The sequence below is a fragment of the Polistes fuscatus genome, unplaced genomic scaffold, assembly GCF_010416935.1.
Source record: "Polistes fuscatus isolate 324 unplaced genomic scaffold, CU_Pfus_HIC Scaffold11, whole genome shotgun sequence".
Lineage (NCBI taxonomy): Eukaryota > Metazoa > Arthropoda > Insecta > Hymenoptera > Vespidae > Polistes > Polistes fuscatus.
In genome coordinates this window covers 2216890-2234675 of record NW_025113009.1, presented here as the reverse complement: position 1 = coordinate 2234675, position 17786 = coordinate 2216890, and the positions used below count along the sequence as shown (strand labels likewise).

General features: G+C 33.0%; 1 protein-coding gene across 2 annotated transcripts in view; it reads right to left on the bottom strand.

Moving 5' to 3' along the window:
* Positions 1-72: 72 nt before the first annotated feature.
* LOC122526263 (loricrin-like) overlaps positions 73-17786 on the bottom strand; it is a 38881-nt gene continuing 21167 nt past the window's right edge. Inside the window, exons 3-9 of one of the 2 annotated variants that reach the window (XM_043649561.1) lie at positions 11684-11746; positions 7668-7735; positions 7431-7545; positions 6013-6181; positions 5607-5755; positions 5404-5528; positions 73-5220 (exon numbers count right to left, since the gene is read on the bottom strand). In XM_043649561.1, the coding sequence (XP_043505496.1) occupies positions 4758-5220; positions 5404-5528; positions 5607-5755; positions 6013-6181; positions 7431-7545; positions 7668-7735; positions 11684-11746 (1152 nt within the window). In that variant the 3' untranslated portion in view covers positions 73-4757. Of the gene's footprint in view, positions 5221-5403; positions 5529-5606; positions 5756-6012; positions 6182-7430; positions 7546-7667; positions 7736-7788; positions 8033-8170; positions 9201-11683; positions 11747-17786 lie in introns of those variants that run through there. The other variant, XM_043649562.1, reaches the window with a different exon arrangement.

The following is a 17786-nucleotide window of genomic DNA, read 5'->3' as shown; positions in this document are numbered from 1 at the left end:
TTAAATACTGCTCCTGTTTCTTTTCTTATTTCTTTCATTCTTTATCTATCTCTCTTTTTCTTTCTCTCTCTCTGTTTCTCTCTTTTTCTCTATTTTCTCTATTTTCTACAATAGAAGGCAACTACCCCGTCGCCGTTACTTCGAACGCATACATTTACATATATATATATACTTGTACATATACAACACACATGTACATACCTATTTATATGTACTCTATAAAAAAATAAACTTGTTGGAGCTTCGTAAGTCGATCCGTTTCGAAATTCGAGTTTAACCATTTTGAAATTCGCTGAACCAACGTATTTATATCCTTTTTTTTCGTAATACTTTTAGAATCGAAAAAGATTCGCGTAAAAAGTTTGAAATTTTTGTTCTTCCTTTCTACACGAGAGAGTGAACGAGGATAATATATAATAAATATTTAATATTTAAATATATTGTATCTACAATATAAATAGATCGACCCAACGAAGCTTCCTATAATTTTGTTCAAAAATCGTTACGCGTATATATTACGTGTACGTTACGTTTTATTTGTCAATTAATTAATTAATTCATTCATTCATTCATCTTTTTTTTCTCTTTATTCTTAAAGAGAATAAAAAAAAAAAATAAAACTCGCTATTCGGATCCTCTCTCTTCCTTCGTTTTACAATTCGTCCGATCCTAGTAATATTCATACAAACTATTATTCTTCGAATCTTTCTTATTTATTTTTATTTTTACAACTAACTCGATTTTTTCTTTTCTTTTTTTTCAAGAGATGTCAGTTAAAAAGATGCGATATTACACGCGAGATCTATTACTTAAGAAGTGATCATCTCACTCACATCTCTATCTTTCTTATCATTTTTCATCTTTATTTTTTTCTTTTCTTTTCTTTTCTTCTTTCCTCTAGATCATCGGGGCTTCTCAAAGTAAACAAATTATTAAACGAGCAATAATCGAAAATTCATGTTAAAACAGTTTGGCAACGGTACACGTATAATAGTAATGTTTGCGAGTTTATGATAGCGATAAAGAAAAGATAAAGTTAGGGTCGCGAAAATGTTTGCTCGAATAAAAGGGGGTAGTTTAGTGGAAAACTTTGAGAAGCCCTGTTCTAGATCGTGTGTTTTACATACATGCATACAAAATAATATTGCCAACAGTCCTTCTCTCTCTCTCTCTCTCTCTTTCATTATCTTAATCTTTTCTCTTTTTAATCGTTAGCATAATTACATTAATTCTCCCTCCTGTTTAATTTTTTTCATCAATTTTCTACATAAGCATATTACATTTTCTCTTTCTCCTTCTTCTCTCTCTCTTTCTTTCTTTCTTTCTTTTTCTTTTTTTTAAACTACGTTCAGTTAAATTTCTTACGTTAGAGTGTGCTCGTCATACTAATTCCGAATACGATCGCTATTTTCTTAATAGTACGTAAATATATATCCATACACATTCGTATTAGATAAAATTGACTTTACGATAGCAGAGAATGCACCTGTTCTTAATCATTTTTCTTTTCTTTTTTCCTCCCCTTATTTTTATACTTCTTCTCGTTGGATCAAGAAAGTCTCGTTTCCTGTCTCCTCGCAAGTGAAACGTTCTTTTTCTTTTTTTTTTCGGATTAATTTTGTGCGTTTTGGCAATGCCTTCGTTCTTCGTTTACGAAAAGAAATTCATTTTCTTTCTTTTTCCTATTTCTCTCTCTCTCTTTTTTTTTTCTTTTTTTCTTTTTTTCATTAAGAATAACTTCGTTCGATCGATCGTAAAACAATTTTTGATGAGAATGCTACTCAATCCGGCTCTTTTACATCACACTTTGAAAACCCATTGATTGATAATTAATTAATTATCATTACGGTGATAATAATTGACGGTCTACGTTACGGTTAATCGATGACGTAAAAACGCTAATTAAAAAATACGTATACGTACCTACACACACAGGCGCGCGCGCACACACACATAATACATAAGTAAATATGTTGTATGTAGGTATTCGTTTATTTTTTATACTTATTATGTCTTTTTATTCTTTTTCTTTCTTTTTTTTTTATTCTTTTTTATTTTTTTTTTATTACTACTGATATGTGCCTCTCACATTTCTTTCCGCTTACGCCAATGTTTGCCCTTTTTGTTCTTTTTTTTTCTTCTTTTTTTTTCACTCTCCGCCATCCATTTCCCCTTCTTTTCTTTTCTTTTCTTTTTTTTTTAAATATTTTTCTTTTTATTTGTCAACAACAGCTAGATCTCTTCGTTTTAAAAAGACTATCTCTATATCACTAATAATCAATGAGCACGTGATAATAATTCGTAAATGTTGAAAATGAAAATTTCGTCTTAGTCGAGCTCGTTCAACGAGCTCGATATTTTCTTTTTTTTCTTTTTTTTTCTTTTTTTTTCTTTTTTTTTTTTTCTATGGTACCATATACCATTTTATAAATTGATAACAATGATCATCGTTCATAACGACAACTTTAATTACATTATTATTACGATACGATCGAAGAAAATAATCATTATGATTTTTTTCTAAGCAATCTTGAGACTTTCTTATCCACGAGAACGAAGTTTCTCGTCATCTTTTTTATCTATTTTTTTCCGTTCTTCTTTTCTCCCTATCTAACTCGCCCCCCCCCCATCGCTCTATTGTTTTATCAACAAAGACAAATTATTATCGGCAGTGCGTAAATTAGGTCGGGGCTTATATTCTTTTTTTTCTTTTCTTTTCTTTTCTTTTGGTTTTCGTTTATGGAGGACAAGGGGAACGATGACACGAAGTATAAAAAATTAAATCGACAATAATTAAAATATCTATCAAGAAATTTATCAAAATTACGTAATATACGAAAATCATTCGCAGGATTAACGAAATTACTTTCCGAACGACTCAAACATAAATCACATCGGCTGCAAATCGAGACACATTTTTCATTCTCTCTCTCTCTCTCTCTCTCTCTACTATCGTTTATTTATTTAATTTCTTAATTTGTTTGTTTGCTTTTTTCTTTTTTCTTTTTTTTTTCCTTTTCTTTTTGATATTGCGATTTCATTTGAGTATCATTGTCCTGTGCAAATATCTCGTAAAAAAATTGCTTTTGATTTTCGCTTGGTGAGAAGATTTTTACACTTGCTCAGGACGTATGTGTGTAAATGAGAGATTAGGGTTGAGGAAGGGGTGAGATTGGTAAAGGGAGGAGCCTGATTAACCAATTAGCTTTGATATTGCCATTTTTTCTATGACGAGTATTATACTCGTCGATCACAGCTAACTGGTTAAAAATCCTAATTCGTTAATATAGTCGCTAATAATAATAATAATAATAATAATAATGATAATAATAATAATGATAATAATAATAATAATCTCACAATATAATCATAGAACATCTTAGATTCATTTTAACGAGATCACAAATCGTATACCGTTTAATGGTTCATGGGTTTAATCATTTTTAAGATTGTATTCTACTTTTTCCTTTCCTTTCTCTCTCAACAATATATTTCTTTTATTTAAATTATATTGAAAAAGAGAGAGAAAGGAAGATGGAAAAATAAAAAATACGAGAAAGATCAAATCGATTTGGAGAAAGAGATTCTTTTAACTACAAAATCACGAACTTTTTACGAAGATCTATTTTTTGTTGTTTTTATGTGTATACTATGTTTATATATATATATATATTATAAGGTGTATACCCTTTTCTCGTATCGTTTTTTATAATAATTATAATTGATAATAATAATAATAATAATAATAATAATAATAATAAAATTTCTTAGGCTATCCGTCGCACGCGTCATTTTATCTGTTTTTCATTTTCTCGGTTTTTTCTCTTCGAACGTATTTACATGTAACGGGGAGACGTTAAAACAATGATGAAAGAAAAAAAATTAACAATAATCGATTTTTTAATCGATATTTTTTGTTTTTTTTTTCTTTTTTAACGCATAAGAATGAAATGTTAATGATCAATACGATGATCTATAGGATCGATCAAAACTTAATCGTAAAAATTATAATTAATTACGAATAGAATTCGAAAAGGGAAAAAGAATAAAAAAAATGTAATGACGATGATGTTCTATGTATATATATATATATGTTTATGTATACGGCGTACTAAGTGTTCGAACTTTTTATAACGATATTAATTAGTCCGCGATTAACTCGATATGACAGTTTACTAAGTTTTTGGCCGCTTCTAGATTCTTGTTATTTTTTTCTTATTTTTTTTTTTTCTTCATTCTTTCTTTCTTTCCTTCTTATAAGTTTTGCTAATATTTGTCTCTCTTACATTTTTAACTTCTCCAGTGTATCAACATATATGCATCAACTTTTTGACGGCACACACCCCCCCTTTCCGACACATTTAACATCCCTTAATCATCTGTTCGAGCTGAGTCACAGAATCCTCGACGAATCCTTTTAACAATCCTTTCCTTTTTTACTTTAATTATTCATTTACATTTTTCTTCAATTTTTCGACAATAATAATAATAATAATGATAATAATAATAATAATAATAATAATAATAATAATAATAATAATTTTTCGTTTATCAACGATTCACATCCGATTTGTATTAGATATTTCTATCTCTTATTATCAATCCCGTTTTTATAAACGTGAATATATAAAAAAGAAGGATCAATCTGTGACTCATCAGGTACAATGCTCCAATTCCTTGAAAAGTCCTTTTCACACGTGACCCAATGTCACGTGTCAACTATCTTAATGATCGATGATCTAATCCAAAGATCAATTCTACTTGTCGTCCCTCAAAAGGGCTTCCTCAGCTTCCTTCCGTCTCGCTTTCGCTTCCTTTTTCGCACGTTTCTTTTCCTCCTTGGCCAATTTTTTGGCTTCCTTTTGCCTATTCTTCTCAGCCTTTTCTTCCTCCTTCTGTCTAGCCTTTTCCGCTTTTTCCCTTTCCTTCTCCCGTTCCTTTTCTTTCTTCAATTTTTGTATCTCCTGTACAACCGAAATTTTCGGCTGGACGGGTGGCCTTTTCGACGTCGAACGTCCGTTCGTACCGTTCGTACCGTTCGTACCGTTCGTTGTTACGTTCGATCCGTTCGTCGACGATGACGACGATGACGACGACGATGACGACGACGACGACGAGGATGACGACGTGGTCGATGTTGTCACCGTTGTCGGGACGTTGTTCGACGTCACTCTTGTACTCGGTGTTGTTTCCAATTGCGTCACAATCTTTTGAGCACATCTGCAATATCGTTTCTTATTCATTTTTTCTTGCACATTTTTATCGCAATTTTTGACCAATTATTTTGCCCGACAAAATGATAAAATAAAATTTCGTTTCTGTATAGAATATTTTTGTTCGCTACTTTTCTTTTTTTTGTATCTTCTTTCTATCAATTTATAACAATTATTAATTAACATTTACCGTATTCTAGTTGAGGCCTTTCCAGCACGATAATCTCTCTGGAATTCTTTGATAGGCGGTAATCTACGATTTTCTCTCATGACGTCTTCTTCATCAGCCACTTGCTGAATTGGATCCTGGTATTCCTGTCGAACAGAATAAAATGATTAATAATAATAAATAATAAAATTGTAATGAATTGAAACGTTCGTCGAATAACTAACTTGAATACGCAGTTTCATCGATTGAGTTTGAGAACGTCTGAGTGTCGCACCGCTTGGTTGTCTCACTCTCGTTGGTTTACCTAAGGTGGAACCGGTACTTCCGGTACTACTAGCAGACGACGACGTTGCCGAAGACACGGAAGACACTCCTATAATGGAAAAAGAAAACATAAAATCGATATTATTTTTGATATGATATATCAGGTTGTCCCATAAGTTCCTTCTTTTTTTTTTATGCGAAATTAATAGACGATATTTGTTGTTTAAAGTTGATTTACTGTGTTACATATGAACATGTACTTTGAAAGAACTGTGAGATTGAAATCGATGAAAATGATTTATGGGACAACCTAATATATTCACGTTTACAAGGATTAATAATTTAATTAAGAATATTTAAACGAACCGGAAATAGATGACGAACCACTGGCCATGGAATAAAGAGAAGCAGAAGCTGGTACACTTCCTGTACCCCATCTCCCTCCTGGTCCAGAAACTCCAACGCTTACACCGATTCCCATGTTGTACTCCGATGCACTTTGCGGTAAGACCCATGATTTTCCGGACATCGAGTACTATAATAATACGTAATTATAAAGTTTGATTAAAGATAAGAAGAACTCTTGGATAGATTAAAGGGGAATAATATATATATATTATTTTTTTAATCTAAATCAACATTTTCTTAGAACTGTTTTAGATTTCTTTCAGTATACCATAATTTGATCATAGAATTAACACACGGAATTACGGATTTGTTCGTTAAGTTTTAAAACAAACTTCGCGTTTTCTATCTCTTTTAAACGCATGCCTGAGTTTAACGTATCCTTTAATTATTATACAGATTTACGAGAACACAAGTACTCTTCTCGTAGCTCGACGATGCTCGGAATTTCATTTAAGAGGGAAAATATGTTTTCCGACGGGTGGGATGTACGCCCACGTGAACAAACTGTGCGTGACCTGGAACCATCCAAAATCCCTTGGAATCTCTCCCATTCTCTCTCTCTCTCTCTCTCTCTTTCTTTTTCCTTTTTTTCCTCGTTAATATAAATCGGAAAAAATAATAATCCGATTACTGTGATCAATTTCAATGAAAAAAGAACGTGCGCGCCAGAATTTGTCAAACAATTTCTCTTTGAATGAAATTATTTTTTAATATTTCACCGAACTATTAAAAAAAATAAATGTTTCTTTTAATTAAATCTTTTTTAAAATTTGTTTATTTACGAATAAACATTTCTTTTGGCCTATTTTACGTATTAATGTACAGTAAAGAGATATGCTTTAACGCGACAAATTGAAAGCAGCTTTCGATGAAACGAATCGAAACGATATTTTTTTTCTTTCTTTTACATCAACATACATCTCGGTCCTACACACACGGCCCTTTGGAAATTGGTCAAGAGGTGACGAAAAGCTCACTGAATCGGTTCCAATTACACGTGATTTTACGCTCCCGTGAACGGTTTGACGAGCTTGAATATTGCGTTTCGTATACTATAATATCTCTTCTTCCTTTGTACGTCATAGGTTTGAAACTCATAGCTATTGAGGTAAATTCGATGAAAGATAATACAAAAGAGGAAATCGATCGAACGTGGACATTAGAAGAACGTAATTGTTCTCTTTTTGTTTTCTAATAATGAATGATATTACGAAGAGAAAGTATGATCATAAATTAATCCTGATTTTTAAATTACTTACTTAAAAAACAATTTATTCTACAATTTTCTACATCCCGTTGACGTCATCGTTCGGTACGGACGAGAGAGAGGGAGGAAGTAACTTTGTTTCTTTTTTAAATAAATAAATTGTACTTACATCTCGTGGAATAAGAGTTTGCTTCAATCGAAGAATTTTTGCTCTGCATATGACACATCTCAACGGTAAGAGACGTTGCGACACAGCCATCTGAATCGTTTTGACGAAGCAACGTCTGCAACGGGGAAGATGTTTTTTTTTCTTTTACGTAATCAATTTTATAAATAACCAATATTTCTTTATTCAATTTTTATTTTTTTATTACATTTTTTTCTTTTGTAATTGCATAAGTTTTACCTGCAAACTACACGGTGTCCGCACGGTGCCGTTTGCATCGTAGCTCTCGCGTTCACGCATATTACGCACTGCAATTGAAAAATAAATCCGTGTTTATTTTTTTCCTTTTTTTCTTTTTTTGCTTTTTCTGTCTTTATTAGTAATTTAGATTGTATCATTTGGAAAGAGGAGTGAATTAAAATAATGGACGAGTTTTCATTGCAGTAAAATATTCTTTATTCGTGTGATCTCTACTTCCTTGCTTTATGATTAACAAAATAACTTTATGAATATTTTCTACAGTACTAAAAACTATTTTATATTTGATATCATAAATTTGATGTCAATGAATCCCCTTCATTCCATTACTGCAGACATATGCGTTCCTAAAAGGTAAAATATACACAAATATTATTATAGAACCCTATCTGAAAAAAAAATACGTATTTGAAATATGTGAGTTGAAAGGGTTGTATTTAAAATTTGTTTCGATCAAAAATCCATGATATTACATGAAACCTTACCCGTTAATGCTGTTTGTGTAGTACTCCTTTTTCTAGAACTGTGTCCACTACGATAAATTCGAGCTTCTCTTACATGCCGTTTTTTGTTTCTGTTTGGTTGATCCCCACTTTGTCCATCAGCTCCCATACTAGCTTCCATACCAGCTCCCATACCAGCTTCTATGCCAGCTTCCATACCACCTCCCATACCACCTCCCATACCACCTCCTACACTACCTCCTATACCAGCATGCATACCACCTCCCATACCCCCTCGACCACCAATACTCCGCTGTGCATCTCTACGATTAACCGATCTTTTCATTGTTCCAGCTTGACTTCCAACTCGATAAAATTCAGCTTCTTTTACATTTCGTTTACTGTTTCTGTTTGGTGGACCCCCACCTTGTCCACCACCTTGTCCACCACCACTCATACCACCGTCCATTCCACCTTTCATACCACCTCCCATACCACCCCCCATACCACCTCCCATACCACCTCCAAAACCAGCATGCATATCACCTCCCATACCCCCCTGTGCACCCATATCACCTCCCTGTGCATCTCTGCGATTAACCGATCTCTTCATTGATCCAACTTGACTTCCAACTCGATAAAATTCATCTTCTCTTACATTTCGTTTACTGTTTTTGTTTGGTGGACCCCCACCTTGTCCACCACCTCCCATATCACCACCCATACCACCCCCCATACCACCTCCCATACCACCGCCCATACCACCCCCCATACCACCTCCCATGCCACCTCCAAAACCACCATGCATTTCACCTTCCATACCCCCCTGTCCACCCATATCACCTCCCTGTGCATCTCTACGATTAACCGATCTCTTCATTGTTCCAACTTGACTGCTATTGCTGTTAGTATTGCCATCTTCAGGTGGGTTTCCAGGTGGTGGACCAGGCGGTCTACCTCCTGGAGGTGGAGGAGGATGATGAGGACCACAATGTCTATGTTTTCTTCCTCGACCCGAAAATTCATTCACCGAATCATCGTCAAAATCACTGTCATCGTTATCTTGGCTCGTCTAAGAGAATAAAAAATCAAATGAAATCATCTCAATCGTTTAGAGAAATTTAATTTATATTATATTCATTATTATATTCATTATTATATACTCTTAAAAAACACACACAATATACTTACCGCCAATTGAAGTATAACGAAAAGTATAGGAATTATTAACGTGAGTTTCATGTTTCTTTCAGAGTACACTAAAAGAGACTGTCCAGTCGGTTTTACTTGTTGGCTTTATAAATACCTTTGACAACGTTAACGTATTAATTATTATTGTATAATTTGTCTCTTTTTTTCTACTTTTTTATTATTATTATTATTATTATTATTAACTCTTCGTCGCTTATTTTCTATATAATAGAATAGGTGATGGAACAGAAAGAAAACATCAAATGACTATAATAAAACGGACATGAAATCATAACACATACGACCAACACGCAGCTTTAATCGTTGAATAATTTGACTCCTATATAATTATTCATATGCTCGATTGCTCTCAGCTTTTATTGTCTTCTTAGAAATGTTTATGCGTTCTCTCTCTCTCACTCACTCTCTCTCTCTCTCTTTATGTTTTATTCGCAATCATTCATCACCGTCAAAATGGTCGCACGAAAAGTTCGCGCTTGTTACTTCTCTTAACGATCAACGTTTTGATATCTCTGTATGTGTATGTGTTTATTTAGGTTTATTTTCGAATAAAATTATTACACAAAGTTATGTAACATTACACGTAGAAGATTGGTTTCCTTGATGTTAACAGATAGATTTGAACGATAGCTACGCGAATTTCAAGATTACTTCCGGTTTCTTTTATTTTTTTTTTTTGTTGTTACGTCGTCATTATTACATACACAATAGGTATACACACACACACATACATACGTATACTACTTTCAATGCGAATTTAATTTCTTTAATAATTTTTTTTAACTACTTCCATCTTTTTCTATTTTCTAAATTGGATTCTAAAAACGAAACGTTAGTTATTTAAATATATTTGAATGAATTTTGTTATAAAAAGAAGAAGAAAAATGTGGAAGAGTTCGATATAGCGGAACATGGATAAAAAAAACACAAAAAAGTGTGGGTAGAATTTCGAAAGAAAATGAAAATAGAACACAGGTTTGACAAACGCTAGCGGAAATGCAGTAGGTGATACTAGCTATTGACAAGGGAAACAACGTCGATCAGTTTTAACTCGATCTATCGTTTGATCGACGTTTGATAATTCGTAATCGACGTAAGCAAATTAGGCTTCGCTTTAATCGGAATATTAATAGGCAAGGGTAGGTTCGAAGGGACCATCTGACGTGTCAGAAATCGAAGGGTCTACGTGTCGTCTTCTTCTCTGTTTCTCCATCAGTCTTGTTCATCGGCAAGTTAATCGAGTTTCGCAAACCACTGAACTATCAATTCAATCGGAAACGACATCTTTTCCGGGCTGGCGCACGTCTTTCAAAAAATATCCAACCAATTTTTCTGTGCTTCCCTTCGTTTATTTGATTAACACGAATAATTCTATTTTTACATACGAAAGAAATAAAAAATATATATTATATTTCAGTAATAAGATAATTGATATTCCAAAAAAGAGAGAAAGATCCTTAAAATAGAATAAAAATGTGAGAGAGATATTTTTCGCGTAAAAATATTTGCCCCGTATAAATTCAAATTTTCTCGATGCTAATAATACGCGACGTTTTAATGTAATATAAAAATATCGTCATACCTGTCCGCCGCTTTTGACATTTTTTCTGTTCTTTTCTTTTTTTTTCTTTTTTTTAAATATCAACGGAAAAAGACAGGGAAATGTCGGAGAGGACAAAAAAATATTTCTCTCTCTTTATCGAGCTAAAAGGGAGGAAATAAAAAAGAATAAAAAAAAAGGACAAGAAAATCCGAGGAAATCTCATTTTCTCGGCAATCGTCGATTCCCTTTCTCGGCAAAATTACAAATTAGGCTTGATTACGTCTTGTCTTCCGTCGTGCTAGGGACGACCTAACAAAATTATCTTAAGGAAGCTTCGAAAGGGAAGCTTTCAATAGAAAATGGCTATGGGAGGGCAATGAAAGAAGCCCTTCGTCAAATCTTTCGTTGTGGACAACCCTTAGCTGTGTTAATTGGATTTACATTTTCTCTTTGTCCCACTCTTTCTTTCTCTCTTTTTTTCTCGATCGTACAATACCACAATCTCCGGTCACATCCAACAAATTCCTTCCACTCCAGTTATCCAAACTATCCCTCTCTTCTTTGTTTTTCTTTCTTTCGAAAAAAATCCTACGATTAGCCAGATTTCTGTATAACGATTGTAAATGACAGAATATTAAACGCGTTTTTTTTTATATATAATCCATATCTATCGATAACAAAGTTCCATTCGTTTTTTTTATAACCATCGATTTGCGAAAAAGAAAGAAAAAACAAAAAGGATCAACGCGTTATTTAATTTTTTATCTATTACGATTCTCCCTTAACAAAGTAACACTTACTTCGTCCTCCTGCGAAGAGGCCAATTCCGGTTCGTTTTCCTCCAACTTCGTTAACAATTTATCCTGTAACAAAAAGAACAATAGCAATTATTAAGATCGAACGAATAATCTTTTTGTTGTGTTTTCTTTTTCTTTTCTTTTCTTTTTTCTTTTCTTTCTTTTTTTAGATATGATACATGGGTTGGAGAATGGGATTAGAAGATTACAAAAAGTCGAGTAAAAATTTGAAGTAAATTTGTCGTGTGTGTACAAGATACCTAATACATCATCTCTCTCTCTCTCTCTCTCTCTATCTATCTATCTATTTATCTATCTAGGTCAGGGTGGTCTCCAGATATTAGGGGATGATGCGCAAAATATCCCCACTACTAGGTAACGCGTCGTACAACCGAGGTGACTTTTCATGTTGACGCTCGACTCTCCTCCTTCCTTTTAACTGGACCGGTCAGAATACTCCACCAATGAATTTTCTTTGCCTACGAATTTTTTCTCTATCTCGAAATTCCATCGTCTTCTATTATTCTCATGAACATTATTTTTCTTTTCCCTCAACCTTCTCCCAGACTCGTAGGAAAGCTTTCGCTTAAGCTTCCGTAAACTTCCGCGACTTATTCGACTTATTCACGGGGACACAAAATCCGTTTTACTTTTTTATTTCTTTCTCTATTCATTTCTCTCTATCTTTTCTCTCTATCCAAGTATGTTTTCTTTTTTTTCTATATTATTCTTGGAAGATGTAAGATTATTCTCGAAAAATCTTGACCGAACGATGAAACGTAACTTTTCCGGGGAGAGAATATATACGCGAGTGATAAAAATAAGATAAAAATGAAAGAGAAACACAGACAAGAATAAGAGAGAAAGAAAGTGAGAGAGAGAGAGAGAGGTTTGATGTAATAGAATTTTAAGTTACGAGGGATGCTTTTGACCTTCTCGAATCGTTCAAGCAGCCAAGAAAAATCTTTGAATTCGATTGAATGAAAAATCTTGCGATGCTATTCGCGAGAGGAAAAAAAGTCAAGAAGAGGAATTAAAGATCTAGTCGGAGAAAAATACTTTGATTTTAACTTGCTTTTTCTTTCACTTAACATCCCTTTCTACGCACACACACACACACACACACACACACATATTCTCTCTTATTCTATAAATATATATACAATATTTCTCTGTGTAAAAGTTTGTTGTTATCGTAGTTTGACGATCGAAGAGGAAAAATCAGAGAAGGTGGATTGAATTTTTATTGAATTTTATCCGAGTTCCTCGTCGTAAACAGAAAATTATTGAAGTTTTTTTTCTTCTCTTTTTTTTTTTTTTTTTTTTCCAAGGTATGAATCACTTCACTCCACACTCTCTCTCTTTTTCTTCCTTTCTATCTATCCATTTCTTTTTCTCTGTTACAATTTCTCTTCGTTTTTCTCTTTGTCACAGTCATCGAGCAGTAGTTCGTCGTTGCCTTAGACACTTACACTTACACTTAGTTACGTGCAAAAAGGAAGAGGTAAATTATATCGATCGATTCCTAGTAGTACGGCTCGCATAAAAATAGCGCGTGTAACTATTATGAAACGAGACTATGATGTTAGACGGTAGACCGAATCGAAAGCTGTCTATCAGAAACATCGTTTTAATTCGTAACATTATTTTCATTTCTTTTATTTTTATATTTATTTTTTTCTCGACAAAATATACAAAAAACCTCTGCCTCCAAAAAGAAAAAAAAAAAACTGGTGTCTGTACTTATGTACACACGTAAGAAGTTATACTTATTTGGCGTACCGAAACGAATATAACCTCAAAAATAACTTCAAAAAAATATTGGACTGGAAGTATGAGAACATAAGCAACTAATTATTATTATTTATTTACTTAACAAAAAAAAGAAAGGAAACATATTTTCAATCGGTCCACACTAAATATAAGGGAGATATATCGAAATATTTTATGCGTCAACGGTCATGGCGCGGTGATAGAACTACTTCCCGCTTCGATCATTTAAGTAAAGCAGCGCTGAGTACGATTAATATTTGGATGGGTGACCCGCTTGAGAAAAAAAAGGGGAAGAAGAAGAGAAAGACAACTTCATGCCGTATACTTGAAATCGCTTTGCCGCGCGTCGTAAATACCCGACAAACTTCATGGTGTCGTTTTTCCAAACGCTCGGAACAAAATCAACTCCCCATTACATTTTCCCCAACGTGCCAAAAGAAGTATAACTTCAAAAAAAAGACAGAAAGAATAGAAAGATCATTTTGGGAGAAATATCGAAAATTATTCTAACGAGAGACAAAAGAATTTCTATCGAAGTTCTAGATTGAAACAACAACGACGAAAAAGAAAAGAAAAGAAAAGAAAAGAAATTTCGATACTCGATATGTAAATAGTATTATGTATTTAAAATTAAAAAAAAAAAGAAAAACGAATTATTATTACTATTATTATTATTATTATGAAAAAGAAGGAAAAGAATAGAGGAATGATCGATCGTTTGAAACTCGACGGTAAATAATTGGCCGAAGAAAAGCAATCTCTCAAATAAAAAGGAATCGTGGAAGAATGGTAGGCCGATTACGGGACTAAAGTGGATTCGAATCGTTCGATATTGTTAAGCTAATTATTCCAGTGGGCGTTTTACGAAGGTACGAAGCGATTGAACGTTTCGATCGTTTGTTCATTCGTTCATTCGTTCATTCGTCCTTCCGTTCGTTTCTTCTTCGTAGGTAGTACGCCTTCATCGTTGACACACTAGAGTTTAATTATAGGAATCGTTATTTCCAATCAAACCATTGCCGAGAGAGAGAGAGAAAGAAAGAGAGAGAGAAAAACTTGAAAAGCTTTTTACGTCCATCACAATTATTTCCACGAATGTAGACGAATTTTATATTTGGGAAGGAGGAATAGTTCGGGGGGCGGGGAGGAGGAGAGCTAGAAGGGTAAAAAAGGGTAATCGTTTTTTCAATTGATTGTTTAAAAAAAGATTTATACGAATATATTAAATGTTATCGTTGTTTCGTTGTTTCATTGAATTATTTGATTTATTCATCATACGTTTAATCTAGATCATTATATTTATTTAATTAAATATATTGTAAATAATTATTATTTGAATTTTTGTATTAAATTATTGTACGATACTGAAAGATTATATATAAATTTGTATTATATTAAAAATAAATTATATTCATCGATTAATTATAATACAATTTTTCGCGAATATTCTAGATAGGAATCGGTTATTTAAAAAAAAACTATAAAAGAAAAGAAAAGAAAAGAAAAGAAGAAAAAAAAAGTAAAAAACAGAAATAATAGTCAATAGCATTGAAGCAAACGTCGATCGAGCAGTTAATGGGATTTCCATGTGGAAATTGTCTGATTTCCACTCGATGTCGATGATGGATGGATGATACATACATATGTAGTAGGAATATATCGGACTATCGTGCAGGATGGTCAAATTTTCGTTGGTATCGTAGTATTCATTTCGTTATAAGCAACGGTTTAGTCGTCGGTGGGGGATTCGTAAATCGATTTTCTCGTCTCGTCTAGTCTCGAGGACCGGCTGATAACTGCATGCTGCTCGTTCATGAGAGAGAGAGAGAGAGAGAAAGAGAGAGAAAGAAAGAGGCTGAAGCATTCCATTATAAAACTCATCGTCGAGGAAAAAAAACTCAACAACAAAAATTCATTTCAACTGTTACAGGTGTAAACGAAAAACATTTCACGTTTCGAGCTAGATAAAACGAACGAGTTTAAGATATTTTCTTCGCGAGATATATAATTAATAATATATTTTTATATACTCGGTGTTTTACTTAAACTAACACACTATCTACCATAAATGTTGGTGATAGCAACGAACCAGGAAAACACGTTACGTTCAATGTAGACCATTGAAAAGCACCTTTCTCTCTTAAATCTAGCGTATGATTCGTGTTCTCAAATCTAAACGATTCAGTTTCCGTCGGAGATCTTCGACGACAAGATCTCGCATCGGGTTCGAATATCTTTTTTTTCGTTATCTCCAAATTTCATCGTTTTTTTTTTTTTTTTCTTTTATATTAATAAAAATGTTTCCGAATTTACTCGTTTCTCTTCTCTGTCGTGTCATATCTATCAATAGAGGTAATTCATTATAATCTACGAGGTTTCACAAGTAATACTATGTTCGTATGAAGTTTATATGAATTGTTCTTGTGTATGAAATATCGTGGAAATAATTCAATTACGTGTATACTACGTATGGTGAATAAAATAAAAATTAAACTGAACAATAACGTGTGAGAAATATTGTGAAAAGATACGTAGAGTATTTCCATGAATTTACTAGATCACTGTGCCGACGATGAACGCGTAAAAAGATTATAGTCTCGGATATAAAATAATGCAACTTTCTAGATATCCTACAAAAGCAAGAGTGTATGTCAGGAAAGTTACTAGAGAAAAATAAAATACTATAGACCTTTTCTCATAACATGATTTATATATATATATATTTTTTTTTCTAAGTAGATCAACTTCTCTAATCTCGATTCAACGTTTATTTTATTCCGAGAAATTTTATTAACCTATTCTAGAAGTAAAAGTAAGAAAAAAATCTTACGCGAACGTCGACTAAGAATCTGTCGTCAATTTCAAATTATTATTCCATTCGAAATTGTTCATTACTACGAACGTAGGATTTGTATCTACGAATGATAGAATTGCATTAATAATTTCTTTTTTATTTTGTCGTAAAATTGCATCAAATACGTCACGAATCATTTGCATTTCGTTTCTGACGCGTATTCATTTTTATTAAATTTTGTATAAACTTTTTCTTTCGTTGGTTTCTTCGCAAGTAAAAATCCATTGACGTGATATCTGGGGATCTTGCAGAGCCAAGGAATCGGTCCTCTTTGACCTATTCATCAAAAAGGGTAAAGGTCATTTAACCATAACCCGTACTTGTACCGCATAATCTATTGGACAAGCATCCAATTGGAGTCATAAATGTTGACGAAATAACTACGAAATATCTCTTATCAATATTGGTCAAATTTAATAGAAAATCTAAGAGAAACTGTGCATGTGTTCTTATGCAATGTAAACGAAACACCTGTCTCTAATCATTTCGTATTTTTATAATAACTTTTTAATTAAACATTTAAGATCCCATATATTGTTCTTATTTTTACTTATAGAATATATTAATAATATTTCGCGAAAAAAATTGGGACATTAAGTATATATATATTGACTATATTGAATGTTATCTAATTTCCAAATTTCACTTTCTCTTTTCTTTTATTATTACGATAATCACAATTAGGTTAGATCTAACAAGAAATCGGAGAAACCATAAAACGGCTCGTAATATTTCATAGCTTTGACCACTTCTAGATTTCGCTTAATAACCGGAAAAAGTTAGACGGTCGTAACGATTTCTAAGAATTTGTTCGTAATCATTGATTTTATAATAACAGTTAACCATTAGCTAAAAAAAAAAAGTTACATTTCTCACCCTTTTTTCTTTTTTTTTTTTTCTTTTTTTTTCTTTTGATATTTCGATGGATAACCGTATGTACTGTAATTTTGATATACTTATATTTAGAATAATTATTCAAATGCCAATGTAATTATCATTTAGTTCATGCTACAGTGTTATTAGGTCGACTTTCATCCGATCTTTCACATTTGTAGCTCACATTTGTAGCTCACGTGGTTTTAAATCGACATGCAACGTCATGCTTCGAATAACTCAAGGAATTTAATGTAAGTGGAAAGTAAATTCACAAGAGGAAGATTAATTGATTGACTCTTATCGATGACCACCACCACCACGACTAAGACGAAGACGATGACGAAGACGATGACGATGATAGAAAAATATATGACAAATAGATTGATTATGACGATTATTATGTGTTTCTCATCGAAGGATTCTTGCTTGTGATATCGCAAAATGAGAAAAAGAAAAAAGAAGGAAGATAAGTTAACAGGGGTGGCGAAGGGGGGAGGGTGGGGGGTGTTTGCGATCGGTACTGGCGTGGGTGCACGCGACATCACGTGACCACTGTCAGGTTCAATGACGAAGACCACGTGGAATGGCTACGGCCGAGTGGCG